The 17940-nt window shown below is 32.4% G+C and overlaps 2 protein-coding genes across 2 annotated transcripts; both read right to left on the bottom strand.

The window, feature by feature from the left end:
- Positions 1–351: 351 nt before the first annotated feature.
- Positions 352–1296, bottom strand: LOC139870222 (uncharacterized). The gene has a single exon (XM_071858057.1). It carries the CDS (start codon positions 1294–1296, stop codon positions 352–354), a length of 945 nt encoding a protein of 314 aa, XP_071714158.1.
- Positions 1297–4608: 3312 nt separating this feature from the next.
- On the bottom strand, positions 4609–13444 carry LOC139873430 (uncharacterized). The gene is made up of 2 exons (XM_071861359.1): positions 13016–13444; positions 4609–4957 (listed from the first exon to the last, which is right to left on the bottom strand). Exons 1-2 carry the CDS (start codon positions 13302–13304, stop codon positions 4722–4724), a joined length of 525 nt encoding a protein of 174 aa, XP_071717460.1. The 5' UTR covers positions 13305–13444; the 3' UTR covers positions 4609–4721.
- Between the last annotated feature and the right edge of the window lie 4496 nt (positions 13445–17940).

Genomic DNA, 17940 nt, shown 5'->3' with positions numbered 1-17940 from the left:
AATAGTGTCAGGCTCCATATCCATTTCCTCAAACTTTTCAACTACCGGTTTTTCAACATTTAACCCAACCCCAAAATCCACCGGAACTTCATTAGCATTATTACTCAAATCATGTAAAGTATGAGACTTACCTGGACCATACTTGATTTCTGATTTCATGGGCATTTTTACCTTATTATCATATGCCTTTCCATTTCTTAAAGTGCCCACCATGTTCACTTCATTTCCTCTTCCTTGTGATTCATGATTGGAGTTAAGCAATGTATAACTCGGAATTGTATTTGATTCTCGTGTTGCCTTTTCCTCCGCCACTTGACCAATTTGCTTACCCAATGCCGCAATTGACTTATTTTAAATTTCCAAAGTCTTCTTTATCTCTTCCATGAATGACTTCATCCTAGCATCCGTGCTTGAGGATTGACTTTGTTGATTATTTTGAGACAAGTTTTGGTTTTGCCTTTGGAATTGGTTGTTGTCCGAGCTAAAGTTTGGATGATTTCTCCATCCTTGGTTGTAGGTGTTGGAATATGGATCATATTTTCGCCCTTGAAACTCGTTCACTTGCTCATCCATCCCTAATGTTATCCCCTTTTTGTAACCGTTTGCATAATGAGATGGATCTCCACAATTTGAGCACACATCCCGAACCTGCACAGAATTAACACTACCGCCCTGGTTCGGGTTGTTAAACATGGGAAGAAACATCTTTATCTCATCTAATTCTTGTTCTAAATTCCTAGTCAAACCTCCCAAGTTAGAAACGTGGTTAACATGGGAAGGATTGTGAGTTTTCCGTGCAACCGAAGCTTGAGTTTTTGAACCCTTGCTCAATTGCTCGAAAAATGCCCACCCATCCTCACTACTTCGAGTCATAAACACACCACCACTAGACGCTAATAGGAATTGTCTATTTTGTGAGTCAAGACCATCATAAAAAACTTTAACAAGCTCCCATTTCGGTATTTCATGGTGAGGACAAGATCGAAGTAATTCCTTCAGACGTTCGTATGCTTCATGAAAAAGTTCACCTGGAAATTGTCTAAAAGATTTTATTTGCATACGCATATCCGAAGTTTTACTTATCGGGTAGAATTCCTCAAGGAATTTCTTTTTCATCACCGCCCAAGTAGTGATACTCCGGGCGGGTAAAGACAAAAACCAACGTTTTGCTTTATCTTTTAAAGAATAAGGAAATAGGCGAAGGCGTACCTCTTCATCCGTGAACCCGTTTACCTGATTTGTAGCACAAATCTCATTGAACTCGGTGATATGCTCATAAGGTTCTTCCGTTGCCATACCTCGGTAGTTTGGAAAAATAGAAATCAATTGAGGGCGAACCTCAAATCTTCTGTTGTTATCCGCATTCGGAGCGGGATAAACAATTGGCAAGTGATCTTAGTAATCACCCGGTTGGTAGTACGAATCCACCCCACGTGTGTCTCCTTCCGCCATCGTTAGAGTTTGCAAACACTAACCTGCGAGCACAAAAACAAAAGATACCACGCGTAAAGTCGAACAAAATAAGAAAGCACTAAAGTAAACAAAGTAAACAAAATACAAAAAGAAAATATTTTTGGATTTTTCAAGTTTAATAATTTTTATGACTTTTTCAAAATTTAAAAGAAAGCAATTAAAAATAAGAGCTTGCAATCAAGCGCACACTCCCCGGCAGCGGCGCCAAAATTTGATCGGTGTCGAAGGGCCAACCAAAAATAACTTAATTACCTTAAACTAGTTAGGGCAAGTAAGGTTCGTTTCACGGGAGATTGTGGTTAAAAGCAAGCAATTTTCAGGAGTTGGTTTTGCAATTTAAAACTAAATTCAAACTAATTAAAAGACTTTAAATGAAAAAGACTTAAACTTTATGAAGATTAAGAAAAGAGCTTGAAACTAGTAATTAAAAGTGATGTGTTGTGATCAATAGGTAAAGAACTTTATCCCTTCCAAATTCCAATTGGTATAATTCATTCAAACAAGCACTATGTTTATCAAGCTTCGTTTAAGTCACATAGACATGAGTTCTTAGGTTCATTAAAAACATTATCATGAGCACAAGTTATGCAATTTATACAAATGTCTTTATCCCTAACTAAATTAACACTATGTGGACTTAGAACAATTATGAAATCACAATAACTTGTCTTGTAATAATAAAGATCAATAAACTTGCATTAAACAATTACTTAATCAATTCATAAATCATAAATCAATTCTCATTACAAATCATGAATTACATAATACTTGAATGAAATCATAAATACCCAATTGTTCAATGGAAGGAATAAAGAATAAAACTTAGCCGAGTATGATGATGATGAAGAACATGATGATAGGAGGATGAATCATGATGAACGCGCCTTTTATCTTGACTTGAATCCTTGATTGATGATGTTGTGTGATGTTTTTGTATGTAATTAGGGCTCTAAAACTGAGGAAAAAGATCCCCAATTCGTGGCTAAGGGTTTCCCTTATATAGGGAATGGATAACTTGTTCCCAAAGCAAAAATATCTCAAAATCCGGCATCAGCGAAATTGGATTGGCGTAATTTATGCCATGTCTGGCGTAATTTACGCCCATATTTGCACTGGCGTAAAAACTTGGCGTAATTGTACGCCCAAAAATGATTTTTTCCCTGATTTTGCAACTTTCATTGGCGTAATTTACGCCCATATTAACATTGGCGTAAAAGCTGGCGTAAAAAACTTGAAAGCTGGCGTATTTTTCTCCAGTGTAAAAATTCTGATTTTTCCAACTTTTTCACAACTCGACTTCAAATGCCGTTTTTCGCACCTTTTTGCACTAACTTCATTTCTCACCTATAAAACACAAAACCACATCAAAGTATCTCATTTTTCAATCAGATATGGTTACTTTCACGTTGTTAAGCATAAACGATCGTGTTAAATAAGGACCGATCATGATACCCTTCTGGCAGTAAAGTATGACCAGTAGGTGTAGGTAGATCATCATTCTGATCTACCATCCTAGAAGAAGCATCTGCACTAGGGTTTACAACCTGATTACCATCCGGCACCTTCATGGACCTTGAAGACGATGACAGCAGCCCTTTACCACCACCAATTATATCAATTGGCTACGTGGAATGATCCCCATCGATTTTGTAAATAGCAGCATCATTCGTATTCAATCCATCCTTTAGCGCATCAGCGACATCAGGCTTGGAAACCTGATCCTCTCCGGATTCCGATGAAGAATCATCAGGAATACCAACGTTAGGCACCACATCGGCTATATCTCCACCAAGTACACGATTTCGTAAAACCCTAGAGGACGATGTCGTTGCCGTAGAGGGAGGTTTTTTATTCTTTTTCCCCCAGAATTCTTCCCATGAGGGAGGAGACCCGATTACACAACCACAGAACAGATCGAAGAGTAGAAAAGCACGAATAGATTACGACAGTCGGCAGTCGCCAGGGACTTTTTTTTTTAAATACGTAAAGAATTAAGCCCACCTCATCAACTTCCATATAAAATAGATGTACTAAGCTAAATCATTATTGGATTAACATGACTATGAATGTCTTAGCGTATGTTTGGTAAAACTAGCTGGTAGCTTTTAGCTAGTAACTTTTAGGCGTCGTCTGTTTTTTTAGTCTGCAGATCTTATTATGTCTATGTATGTGCGCTCACAGACATTTTTACTTCAGATTATTTGTTTTTCTGAAGACATGAGATAAAATAATGTTTTATTCTGTCTGTGAACTCGCAGACCTAGAAATATGCTTCTAGGTGCTGCAGACAATATTAAGTTATTCTGTAGACATTAAAACAAGCAGTCTTCACTATTCACTATTCATCATACAGACTTGTAGGCCACATCTTCTTTACAGACATGATCTGCAGATCTTCAGGAAAAACAACTTTAAAAAAACAGCACCTTATTTGTTAGCGGGTAGCTACTAGTTTGTTGCTAGTAGATGTTAGCTGGTAGTTGTTAGCTTTTTATATATATTTATGTGTTTGACGGGTAGCTGAACTGTTAAAATAAAGAGTAAATGACCAAAAGCTATATCTATTTATGTCTTTGACAGGGTAGCTGAACTATTAAAATAAATAGTAAATGACAAAAAACTACAAGTTTTTTCTCAAACGCTACTTCAGTTAGCTTTTAGTTTTTTCTCTCTCTATAAAAGCTTCAATCTCTTTTAACCAAATGAAAGTTTTTGCTCCGTATTAGTTAACTTTGTCTTAAAAGTTAGAAGTTAAAATTCAAAAAGCTTTTAACCAAACATGCCTTAACATCATTGTTGTTACTCTAAGTGAATCATAAATAAAATGGTTAAATAAAATAGTTTTTTTTTTTTTCTATTAAGAATATTGAATTTTTTACTTATATAAATGTATGCACTTTGATTAAGTTATCTTGTAAGTGTTCCCTACGGTTCAAATGAAATCTTAATACCAACAACATATGATGTGTACACCAAAGAGCCAATGGCTTGACGGTATCGAGGTCACCCTTACAACCTTGAGGTTGAGGGTTCGAGTAATGTTTAGGACAATTCGTGGTGTATATATTCGAGTTAGATTTAGGTGGTTGTGTGAGTTTGCCTTTCAAAAAAAAAAAAAAAAAAAAAAAAAAAAACATATGACGTGTACAAAACATATGCAAAATCTCTATTCAAAATATTTAAAATCCCACGAGTAATGCATATTCGTAATTTACTTTAAAAAGTCATCTATATCATCAAATGACTCACTACCCAGTTAGGTTTCTCAGTGGATGACCTCCTTTCACCACCTTTTCACTTCTTCCTACTTGTCTATTTGATTTTCTCCATCTAATGAGGTGAAAAACATGGCCAATATGCTTCCGCCACGTAATCGAAGACCATTGTGGTTGACTTGTATGTTCCATGACACTCTTGCAATCTTTCTTTTTCTCCCAAGCACCAACAATTTTGTTATCATCAAACCTTATTGAAATGAACGAGTCTGCAAATATTGCCCACAAGACATCGTCTATGTGTTGTCAACTGATTTCAGATTTCATATTATTAAAATAAGAATAACAGTAATCTCAAAGGGTTAAACATTCTCTCCATTTACGATTAACATGACTAGTCATGTTAGAAGATTTTGTGAGAGAAAAAATAGACGGTCCATCATGTATTCTATTTATTTATTTTCAAATCAAATTATATTTGTGTACAAAAAGTAACATAATAATGAGTCATGTTACAGGAGAGAATCTCATTTCATCTCAAAGTACCACATAAGTGGTTCGGACGATTTTACAAAGAAAAAGTTGTGACAACGCATCGCAGGTATGAAATATATATCTTCGTGTAGACGTTGTTTCTGGACCTTAGAATCAATCTAGACTCGATCTAGATACGAAAAAACACTAAACTAGACCTAGACTCAATCGAATAACGGGTTATGTGGGAGTGTGTAAACTAACAAAGAAACACGAAACCCGTATTTATATTGTCCGCAGCGACAGTCGGTAGACTGTCGTGTTTAGTCGATCAAAGATCAACTTACACCGACCTTGTACTGTCGACTGACAATGTCTTCAGTTGATCGACTGACTCTGTCATTCAATCGACTGTCTGATCAGTTTAACTATTGATTAACACATTCACGCACAATATCAATCATTTAATACTCACAAGTCCCATTAAAAAGTTCAACATAATATGACTGAATTACAATCGAGCTAGAGATTATAAATATGCACTAACAAGACCGTATATTCAAAGTCATCCTCTTCTTCACCTAAAGGGGTAATAAATTGTAGTTGATCGTTAAGATTTTCTAAAACTGTATTTACAATCGAAGTAAGCAGAGTAGACATTGTTCAATAAGAGAGAGGGGTCCCTGTTATACTATCCTAAAAGTTGTTAACAAAATCTTATATCTTATATTTTATTATAAGAATATTTTTATCTGAGTTAAAATGATAATATAATAATACATAATACATAAAACCCCCATACCATAGGGCCCTTAACGACAAAAGCTCACAACATTGATCTCTAGATTAAAAGACTAGCCCCACCCTTCCTAACACCCAACAGCACAACCCCTCCCACTCCCATTCTCTTTTGCCCCACATCACAACTCATTCTCCATGTGCATCCTTCCTTTTCAAAACAACTTTATCTTACTCATATTTCCTTTTCATCCAATAACATCTTCCTTTTAACTAAAATTATCTGGATCTATTATTTCTATAAATCCCGATTTCTTATATCATTTTTGAAGTAAAACAACTTATATCTTCTTAAACATAATATTAACACCAATATATATAAATTGAAAAATAACAATACTAACAACCCTTTAAGTCTTGAAAAAAAACATAATATTTCTATAACATCATCATATGTCATTACTTATTTTCTTGATCCATATTCCGTCAGTTATATTCGTCAAAATAACGTCTTTATTTATATTTTATACTTTTTACATGTGTATCGAATTGTTTTACGAGCCGACTAATTTTAGGGCGACTACTCTTTTTGCGAATGATTAAAATTATCGCCGGTGAATCTTCAAGGCCAAGAGGGGAATTTTCTTTTCAACTTTATGGATCAGAACACATAATCTCAACTTTGAAAGTGTATGTCATGTATTCTTGATCTTTCTAATGTTTCATTCATTGAAATTTTAATATCTTAAACTTAAAATGAACACCCGTATGTATCTTAATATATCAACCTTCAGAAATGTTCCTTAAAAAACTTTTTAACTCTTACATTTCTTATTTTAATATTAATTACTCTAAGTATATATAACCAAAAAAAATCATCATTCAACCAACACATCACGTGTCCTTTTTTTGATCATACGCATCATTTCAGGGAATGATAAATCTAATATCATTTTAGTCTTTTAAATAAATTAACTACAAATATTCATTAATAAGTTTCACAATATAATTAACACTCCCTGTAACATAGGGAAAGCATGGATTAAAATGGAATTTTTGCATGTTATTTTAAGGAGGGGAACCTTTCAAAAAGTATGACTTAGTTGAGGGATTAAAAATGTAATTTTAGAGGTGTAAGGGGTAATTTTTCAAGGGTATAAAACTTAAATTTGGGAGTATTAAATGTAATTGTTTTATTTAATATAAAACCTATTAAATAAACTCACGAAAATTTTTGCCGGGATTAAATCTTCGTCACGAGTTGGGTTTTACCATCATTACCGTTGAATTAGAAATAATTTTTTGAGTTAAGTGCAACAAATTATATTCGAAACGGAGCTTCCACGAGCTACTAATGGAGCTTTGTTTTTGAGCAAAAATTATGAAGTGATTTATTATTTTACGACTTATATCCTTAGATTATTTCTAAATATCCAATAATTATCATAATATTAAATCTACATTACCTGCCTATCTTGTTGAAATAACTAATACGTAGTAACTCTTTTTTAAATTTAAATTTGAGGAGTAAAAAAGTTAAAACAATTTAGTGAATTTTCGCGTAATAAAATTTAACAAAGCTATGCGCGCAATAATTGGAGATTAGATCTTTTGTAATTATCCATGATTAACATAAGTTGCCCATTAACCCTTGAATTCCACCCAAGGGTGCCTTTCGCACATCGCGTTGCGGGGGCAGTAGGGGAGGGGGCTTTTACCTCCCATGCCCTCGGATTGGGCCGAGTTTCCTCCTGATTCAACAGTTGGATGCGGGTTATGCAACTGCGGGGGATAAACGCGTAGGTGCTTTAGTCCCCCTGATTGATCACAAAATGCTGTTAAAAAAGCCATAACTCGTAACTACTAATGGATTATGAATGGGTTGTAAATGAATGGAATGGAGTGTAAATGGTTTGTAGCTGTATGCAAACACATGATATATTAATTAGCTATGACAACAAACTCCCGTCAATAACAACTGCAACAGACGTATTGAAACGCGTAGGGCCTACTTCTCGTTTATTAATATAAAGAAAAAGGTTATTTACGAAAAGCACACTAGAAGGACGGGGATTTTTTTTTTTTACCAACAGAAGCCGGCGAGTCGGCGACAAATTGTCGGTATTAACCCTAAGTCTTCAGTAATATGTTACCTGCAAAACTTCGTAAGGGAAACTTATTCTCGACGACACTGTTTAGTTTTTGCAATAACATGTGGGTAGGGATGGCAATGGCCACTCGATCATGTGGATATCCATCTGATCCACCCGCTTCGTGATGGATATGGATGAACTTAAATGGATATGGATGCGGATATGGATGAACCTAAATGGATATGGATATGGATGAAAAGTTTCATACATGGATATATCCATTAATACCCTAAATACATATACAAATATATAAATATAGATATATGCTTACATATTTACTATTATAAATAAATTTACCTTTAGATTTACATTGTTCTTTCAATCTTATAATAAAATCACTATGATATATTACAATAAAACACGTATATATAACAAAATAAACATACAAATTACATACTTAGTTTTTTATAATCTATGTTTAATAGTAAATTCAACAAATTGTGTTCTATCTTCGATAAAGATTTACACTTTCTTGTGGGTAGACTTTAAACCTTTCATGGTATCTTTATTTTTAATATACTACGTTTTTGTTTTTTCATCGCATATTAGGATACAATATTTTTTTAATATCCAATGGATATTTATTAACCCGCTTAATCCACTGAATATGTATATAAATGAACTGAAATTTAATGTATGTGGATATGAATATGGATATAGATGAACAAAAACTAAATGAATATGGATATGAATGCGGCGTCACCCGATCCATATCCGATCCATTGCCATCCTTACATGTAGGTCCTGTTTGACTTGTTAAATCTACCTTATTGACTTCTTTCCCTACGATGTTAACATTCTCACGAAAAATCGTCGGGAAAAGTTTGGAGGCATCTTTTTAGTCAAAAACTTCTACGAAATGAAATCATTTACCGAGGAAGTTTCATCGGGAAATTTTTCAGTCAAAATTTGACCAACTGCAAGTAAAAAAGTTATTATTCTGTCGTTTAGTGTAACCTTTACCAACTATATCGCATCGCCGGTAAAAGCAGTGTCGGAAAAAAATGATTTTCTTGTAGTGGCATTTGTAGACAAAGATCTTTGATCGAATTTTATGAGTAAATGTTTGATAGGTTTGTTACATTAATTATTATTTCAAGTATATAATATATTATTTCGTATATATATATATATATATATATATATATATATATATATATATATATATATATATATATATATATATATATATATATATAGTAGTAGGATCAAGAGGGAAGTAACCATTTGGGGGGAAGCGGGGGGAAGCAATTTTTTTTTTCGTTTTTTGAAAAAACTTTGTTCACGAACATTATAGATTGGATGAAAATAAGAACATTTAGAAAAGACACTTCGTGATGAATGTTATTATTTTGGCGGGAAAACGCTCGAAGAAGTAATATATAACAATTATCGTATTTTTCGAGCGTATGTTGAGCTTTTAGACATTAGGGTTTAGATATTAGGGTTTATAGGGTTTAGATATTAGGGTTTAGAAATTTAGGGTTTAGGGTTTAGATTTAGGGTTTAGATTTAAGATTTAGATTGAGTTTTTAACACGAACGGTTTAGAGTTTAGGGTTTAGGGTTTAGGGTTTAGGGTTTGGTGTTTTGGGTTTATGGAATAAACCCAAAACACCAAACCCTAAACCCTAAACCCTAAACTCTAAATCGGGCTAAATTTTATTTCACAAAACATGAAGAAAAAAAACGTTAACATTCTTCACGAACAATATTATCTTGAATGTTATTTTTGTCGATCGTTTTCCCGCCAAAATAATAACATTCATCACGAAGTGTCTTTTCTAAATGTTCTTATTTTCATCCAATCTATAATGTTCGTGAACAAAGTTTTTTTAAAAAACGAAATTTTTTTTTTTTGCTTCCCCCCGCTTCCCCCCGATTGGTTACTTCCTCATTGATCATTATATATATATATATATATATATATATATATATATATATATATATATATATATATATAATTATTTTTCTTCATACTATTTGGGGAGGTGAGTATTATTAATTATTATTATTAATCTTATATACTAAACCTCCTCCCAAATTTTCCTACATACTAAACCTCCTCTACATACTAAACCTCCTCCCAAATTTGGTCGTTTCAGTTTTACCTCGTTGTCGTTTTGAGTTTGCGTTCACACTACAAATGGTCCTCCAACTTTCGCACAAATTACACAACAACCCTTCAACTTTACACTTTTTCAGGGGTAAAAAACGTAAATTTATAATTTAATTAAAATAAAAAAACCTTACTCCACCCGAATTTATAACGGGTCCTATCTTCTCGCTCGGTGCGAGTTAAATTTTTCCGAGGCCACCGTTCAACTCGAAAAAATCTCACGAACCCAACGGGACTAACTATATGCAAAACGGACATCGTTAAAAAAACACTAAATAACGGGCCCTATATTCACGCTCGGTGCGAGTTAAATTTTTCCGAGACCACCGTTCAACTCGAAATAATTTTACGAACACAACGCGACTAACTATACGCGAAACGGACATCGTTAAAAAAAATATTTCGGGTTATATTACATACATATATATACATATACAAAACGACTAACTATACGCGAAACGGACATCGTATATCCAAATTGGACCGCGCGTCGAATACAACCGCAACAACGCGCGGTCGGATTTTTTCTAGTTTTATTCTAATGTACACAAACGAACTCAATTATTGTGTGATCATTTTTTACGCATTCAGTATTACAGTAAGATAAATTACTAGTTAAGTTTCAGCCTAGAACTTCATGTGAGAATATCATAACTATAACAAGTAGGATAATACAAGCTAAAAAATAAGAAAGAAAAAACAGTTGTTGATTGTCACCATCAAGCCTAACCTACTTCTTGAACTTTTTCACTTTTATTAGAATATGAACATTTTTCTCTTAAGTGTTTTTTTAACAGTGAACATATATATAAAAAGTCTCCATCAAAGAATTATAATAGATAATTACAAAGGTTTATTCTACCTCTATATTACAAAGGTTTAAACAACTAAGAGTTCTAACTAATAGATATTCTACCTCTATGTTTAACAAAATAGAAAACCAAGTTACAAATAGAATCAAATTAGTCATTCTCCCATCCATCATATCATATTATCTAGGGATGGCAATTGATCGGATATGGATCGGATGATGCCATATCCACATCCATATCCATTTAATTTTCGATCATCCATATCCATTTAGTTTAAGTTCATCCGTCCATATCCATATCCGTTGAATTTAGCGGGTTAATGGATATCCGTTGGATATCAATCTAAATGTCAATCTAACGAGGTTTTTGACAATTTAATTATAGATTATAACAAATATAACTATTCAATCGTTATGTTTTTGGTTTGTTACACATGTTTTGCGCATGTTTTGATTGTAATTTGTCGTCGATTGTGAATTTAATTAAGCAAAATACTTTATAATATAAGTAAATATACGTTTTAACTAATCTAAATATGTAACTTCTAATATTGTTAGTAATAATTTAATATTTGTGGCTACGATAACTCTTATTTTTGTCTATAATTTAAGAATTTATAGGTTATATGTATATGTATATGTATATGTATATCGATATGTAGATGTATATGTATATATTATAGTTGTATTTCGGGTGGTAATTGATGTATCCATGGATGATAAATTGTCATCCATATCCACTCCACGAAATATTTATATCATCCATATCCATATCCATACCCATTATTCGTCCATTTACATCATCCATATCCACTACAAATGAATCGGATCGGGTGCATATCTATGGATATCCATTGCCATCCCTATAATTTATCATCATATCATATCATACTTCATACTTCATATCATATCATCATATCATATCATACTATATATTAAAACAAAAGTTTAATAGAGCAATTTGTTAATTGTTAACATTATTTAACATTACAATTGAAAGATCGTATATTATAGTTTGATGATGTAAAGTAAGAAATTACGTTTTACGTGGATTTAATATGAAGTCGCACATTAAATATTAAATTGGTCAAGTTGCTACTTAGACTCCTTTAAAAAAGACATCATGACAAGCAATCTTACACTAGCATTTGGTATACGAGTACCGTCTCGTAATCATCGAGTGGAGTTGGATGACGAGATTTACAAGATACGAAACTTGGATTTTACTATATTCATCATAATCCCTGATACCCCCCATATCGTATTAAAATGCTAATAATCTTTAATCATATTTTGAGATTTGTTCTTTGACTTATGTCCTCTATTTCAATTATTATTACAGTATATAATTATATACTTTATATGTTATATTATAATATTATATTAGTCATATTCATATATATGGTATTGTTCATTAGCTGATGAAGAGTAACTACTATTTGGTTTTTTTCAATAATAAAGTGTAGATATTTTGGGAGCAACATATGGCGTAATCAAATACTTTCATAGTTTGATTTGACTTTAATTCTTTGATCATCAAATATAAGAGCATGTAGTTAAGAAATTTTTGAATTTTAATTCTTTCAAGTCCTTTTTAGCTAAATTTTCAACCTTTCTTTCTATCAATGAAATTAAGTTAAAGTTGGAAAATAAGTTTTTTTCCAAAAGTTAACACTTATAAAAGTCCTTTATATTGTGACGGGTGTATGTGTAATTATTTGCATTTGAAACGCGAAAAATAGTATGCATAGTAACAATATATTTTTATGGTACGTCCTCTGTTACTATTCAAAATAATACGGGAGTAATTTTTTTTTTATTATTGCAAGATAACAATATTATAAACAAATAAGACAATCAAAAAGTAAATAGTTACAACCATCCTAAAAGATAACTTCAACCTCGGACCCTGACCAACTATTATTTATATCAAATTTACTTTGTATCAGATTTTGAAATAGTATTTCATCAAAAAAAATATATATATATATATAGAAATGAAATGTTAAAGATGTAGGAATATATATATGTACCATCATGATTGGTTGATGCATCATCATCATCATCATCATCGAGTTTGAGATCCAGAAGCGGTTTCTTAGTTTTCCGATGAATCAAAGCAAACATCTTGGGGAGATTAATTCGTGATTTGCAGCTATTAATATTACTTTTGTAAAAACGAAGACGGGCAGTTGTTGTTAGACGACGTCGTTTAGCAGCAACTACAATTAGCCTCTCGTATAAACATGAAGGACACACCCCAACAAACACTTCATCTGGGTGAAAATAACAGAAACAACCTTCATCGTTTAAACTCTTCATAACCAATTTGTTTCAAACAGTCACCCACTCACATTAAAATTGTTGGAATTAGATACGCTATATATAGATAGAGAGAGATGATATATGAGACCTATCTGTTATTCCATATATGTAAATAATGATGATCACTTTATACGAAAGAAAAGTGGAAAGGTAGTGTAATCAATATAGGGAAAGGAGACATATATTTATATTTATTATTATTTATATTTAATATGTTGTATTTTATCTTTTGTCAACTTTTGTAAATTATTATATTAATATATTACTAGGTGTTATGAAATACAATCTAAACCTGAAAATTATTTTATCATCCGTATTCATATCTACGTGAGTGTAGGACTAGTAGTGTAGAGTTTGGTTGATTGTTGCTGTTATTATTTGGACTTTAGTTGCTGTCTTTTTGAATGAAAAGGAGCTTGGATGCTTTATAGTCAAAGTTGGAGGGGTCTTCCTGTATATCTCAGTTGTGTCGGCTGGATATTATTTTTGTTATTTTTGGAATATATACATGACTTGTAGCTGGTAATTCAGTTTTTCATAAAATTTCTAGACATTTTGAAATTGATTATATATTGTAAGAGAAAAATGTGCAACTAGTGTTCTTAAAATTGTTACCGTGCCTTCTAAAGAGCAAGTGGCTAATATTTTTTCACTAAAGGTCTTGGAGTAAATCAACATTAATTCTTATATTTGTAAAAAAAAAAAAAAAAAATACATCTTGTTAATTGTTTCAAGTTTAGTTTCAGAGAAAATGTAATAAAATACAATTTTTATTGGTTAAAATCTAACGTTAATCTATGTTTTGATGTTTTAATGATGACATTCAACCTGAGTAATGATATTATTAACGTAAAAACGTGTGTTCATGAACCTACATTTTCTCTAGCAAATAACCAAAACACACAATGACTAAACCAAAACGTGTCGCTTTAACAAAGAGCATGCATACAATCAACATCACGGTTGGACCGCAGGATTACCCGTCCATGCTTGGTTTGTAACATACGGTCAACATCACGGCTATGCCGCTAATCAAGCGTAGTTTTCTCTGATCAACATACGTTTTTCAATCTAATGATCAATTAGGGTATGACATTACTAATGATTGAAACTTCACCTAATGCATATTATATGGGTTTCCAAACACTAATTAATTAGGTTCAATGACCTTCATATTTGAACATAATTATCACCATTAGTCACTATATGATTTAAAACTAATCATTACAAAAACACATAAATATTTGATGACTTTTACATTCTTAAAATCATATGAATATTCACCCTAAAATCAAACAACATGGATTTACATTCAAATCATATGATATAGTTTGATAACTTGTAACGGTCTTAAATCATGTCCTTATTGAAACTATCACGAGTAAATGTACTTGAATAAAGGCATGATAGACTAAGATAATACCATATGAAATTACATGCTTGATACATTAAGAATATGGCCTTACTTACATATATTGATGTGCTCACCGAAATACTTAATTAGGAATACCTAGCAAACTCATATGCGTTTAATTCTTAACATACTGACAAAAAGGACAAAGAACTCGAACTAAAAGAGGATCTTGAAGCAGCGACGGAGCTTATGTAGGGCAGAGGGTGCCATGGTCCCCCTAAAAAATTATGTCCTTAATAGCAAATTCTATAGTTTTAAGGACTAGACACGGTAAATTTAAATATTGGCCCCACCAGCCTCACTAGCATACTACATACGGTTCTAGTTAAATTATTATGGTCCCCTCATTGTTAATGTTCAAGCTCCGTCGCTGTCTTGAAGTATTCACAGATTACCTGCCTCACATTGACAATAAGGAAACCTCTCCCATACTTATAAATCGATATGTCGCAACAATAATTTCAGAGCTCGAATTCTGGACTGAAAGTCAAGGTCCAAACCCTATTTCAAAACCTCAAGATCAATATTATTTCTACTTTGATCCCGCATCATACCTTATCCTCAGAATACGAAAAATCTTTCTTGATTCAACTAAAGAGAGGATATAGGCCAGTTTCTTTGCAAAAGGAAAAGAAATCTATTTCGAGCTTTGCAGAATCTTCATCACATCTAAATTTCCTTTCACCTCTCTAAAATAAGGCATCATCCAAGAAATATCTAAACTTCTAGATGCTACTATTGGAGATCCTGATACCATAGGAGATGAAATATTTCCAAGTGTTGTCTGAAGACTTATTTTTGAACTTAGTTATAAAGATGATGGAACAAGGGACGAAATATCAACCGTCAAAAAGGTTAGAAAATAATTTGTTTAATTAATGGATAACCTCCAAAAACTAGAAAAGCTAGAGCGGAAACTTTTGAAAGATTCGCAATGAATCCGGCCAACATACACATGATGGTTTACGATGGGCTTTGTCTCTCTTTCTTTCAACGTTACTTCTCGAATTTGGTAGTAGGTTTAGGATAGCGGATGACCTTAGTTTGAGTTAATAAAATATAAGTTTTCTTTTATTTCGGTCATTTACTTAAATAGTAGTACTACAAACACAATTAAAATATATTATTTGGATTAATAATAATAATAATAATAATAATAATAATAATAATAATAATAATAATAATAATAATAATAATAAAGTATTTTAAGTAGTTTGAATTAATAATGATAATACATAAACTAATATTTTTAAAATTAAACTGGATTGGCCCAGTAAGCCCAAAGGCCTAACAAGCCGCACAGAATTGGACTTAGTCGTGTACACGGGCTAGCCATGTACACGGGTTTCCAAGACTGAACCGAAGCCCATAAAGCTTCATGCACTGAAGTCAACTAGGCCCACCACCTAATTTTTAACACTGGCCCACCTCCTCCTTTTTTTCTTTCCCCTTCCATTTTCAAACTCATTTTTTTCTCTCATCCCTCTTTACTTTTCCAATTTACTTTTTCTCTCTCATTTTTTTTTCGGCAAAATTTCATTCCTCGTCCCTGAACTTTACATCGATTTTGACTCCCTGTCCTTTTTCTTTTTTTTGTGCATCCCTCGTCACTAAACTATGAAAAGAGTACATCCCTCGTCCCCAGTTTACTTTCTGTCTATTTTTCTGTTAAATGAAGTCATGTGCTAAGCATGTGAGGGTAGTTTCGTCATTTTACATATTTTTTTTATTTTATTATTGTAATTATATACTACAAAATAAAAACCCAAATTTCCTTTCACCTCTCCTTCACCTACCCTCCACCCTCTTTCTTCCACATTCTTCTACAGACTTCCCTCTTTCTTCAATTATTACAATTTGTGTAAATGGTTTAATTTTATTAGTTGGAATTACTCAAAAGATTTACCAATAAATGTTTTGGAGATGATCCAAGTGGATCTTATAGCATGTCGAAGATAGTCAACAAGAGGCATTTTACAAGATTGAAGAATCTTTTAGATGATCCCAAGGTCAAATCTTCGATCGTTTATGGTGGTTTGTTGGATGAAGAGAATTTGTAAGTTCAACTTTTGATGAAAACGTTATATAGAGTTCATGACCCAAAATGCACGTTGTAAAACATAACCACTATACTGTATAAAAGTCCTTCACCCTCTTGCTATTTTAAAGGTGTATTCTCATGTTTCAATCTCACTATTTGGTTTTTCTTTTTTTTCTTTTTTTGTTTGTTTTTTTTTCTTTAATTTTTTTGCGATTTTATTTTGAAAACTTGGTATAATCTCAGATCTGGAACTCAAGGTGCTGTTCTTGTCTATATTTTACTAGTTAATAATTAACTACTCCCTATATGATAATAAATCACAATACTTGTATTAATTCAAATTTAATTATTAATTTTGGTTGCAACAAATGGTAATGGTGGTGCAGGAAGCTAGGTGTGCAATTGGGTGAAGAATATGGCGTTTTTATTGATAAATTGAATCCATTTTATTTTATTGCAAGTTAAAATAGGAAATAAAAAAAAAACAGTGAGCTGTATGAGTGAACGAATTTTTTTTCTTCCATTTTATGGAATTTGTATGAGAAGCTGTTGATGATACCATAAACTATGTCACCAACGAAATTTTTTTTCAGATGATTTTCGTCATCTTTTAATTTTTTATATAAATATAATAAATAAATATAAATTTAAGAGTAAATTACAAGCGATTCTCTTTGGTTTACACTAATTGTTTGAGCATTTTACCATGATTATTGAAGGATTTTAGTAAGGAAACAAGGAGAATCAACCAAAAAAAGATGAAAAGGGAAGAAAGACTAGTAGGGATGAGGAATGATGAAGGGGTAAAGGGAACAAAGAGAAAGAAAGACTGAAATACCCTCACATGTTTTGCACATGCTTGACTTAACGGCTGAAATAGACAGAAAGTAGACGGGGGGACGAGGGATGTACTCTTTTCATAGTTTAGTGACGAGGGATGCACAAAAAAAAGAAAAAGGACAGGAAGTCAAAATCGATGTAAAGTTCAGGGACGAGGAATGAAATTTTGTCTTTTTTTTCTCTCATCCTTGTTTACCTAATCCAAAAATTGGTCATTTTCATCAAAAACCTAAGTCGAATGATTCGTATGCAACTAGTCAAACTAAATCCACTAATCGCACCTAAAAACTAACAATCATCAACCACATTGCTTAACTAAACATGCAAGTAATCATAAT

Source organism: Rutidosis leptorrhynchoides, chromosome 10 (assembly GCF_046630445.1).
Source record: "Rutidosis leptorrhynchoides isolate AG116_Rl617_1_P2 chromosome 10, CSIRO_AGI_Rlap_v1, whole genome shotgun sequence".
NCBI classification, from domain to species: domain Eukaryota; kingdom Viridiplantae; phylum Streptophyta; class Magnoliopsida; order Asterales; family Asteraceae; genus Rutidosis; species Rutidosis leptorrhynchoides.
Note: the sequence above shows the minus strand (reverse complement) of the source record. Positions and strands in the feature narration are given on the sequence as shown.

Coding starts and splice junctions, on each gene's coding strand:
- LOC139870222 (XM_071858057.1), bottom strand. CDS start 1,296: ATGGCAACGGAAGAACCTTATGAGCATATCACCGAGTTCAATGAGATT.
- LOC139873430 (XM_071861359.1), bottom strand. CDS start 13,304: ATGAAGAGTTTAAACGATGAAGGTTGTTTCTGTTATTTTCACCCAGAT. Junction 4,958..13,015: donor TGCATCAACCAATCATGATG/GTACATATATAT, acceptor CAATATTTGCAG/ACTCGTTCATTTCAATAAGG.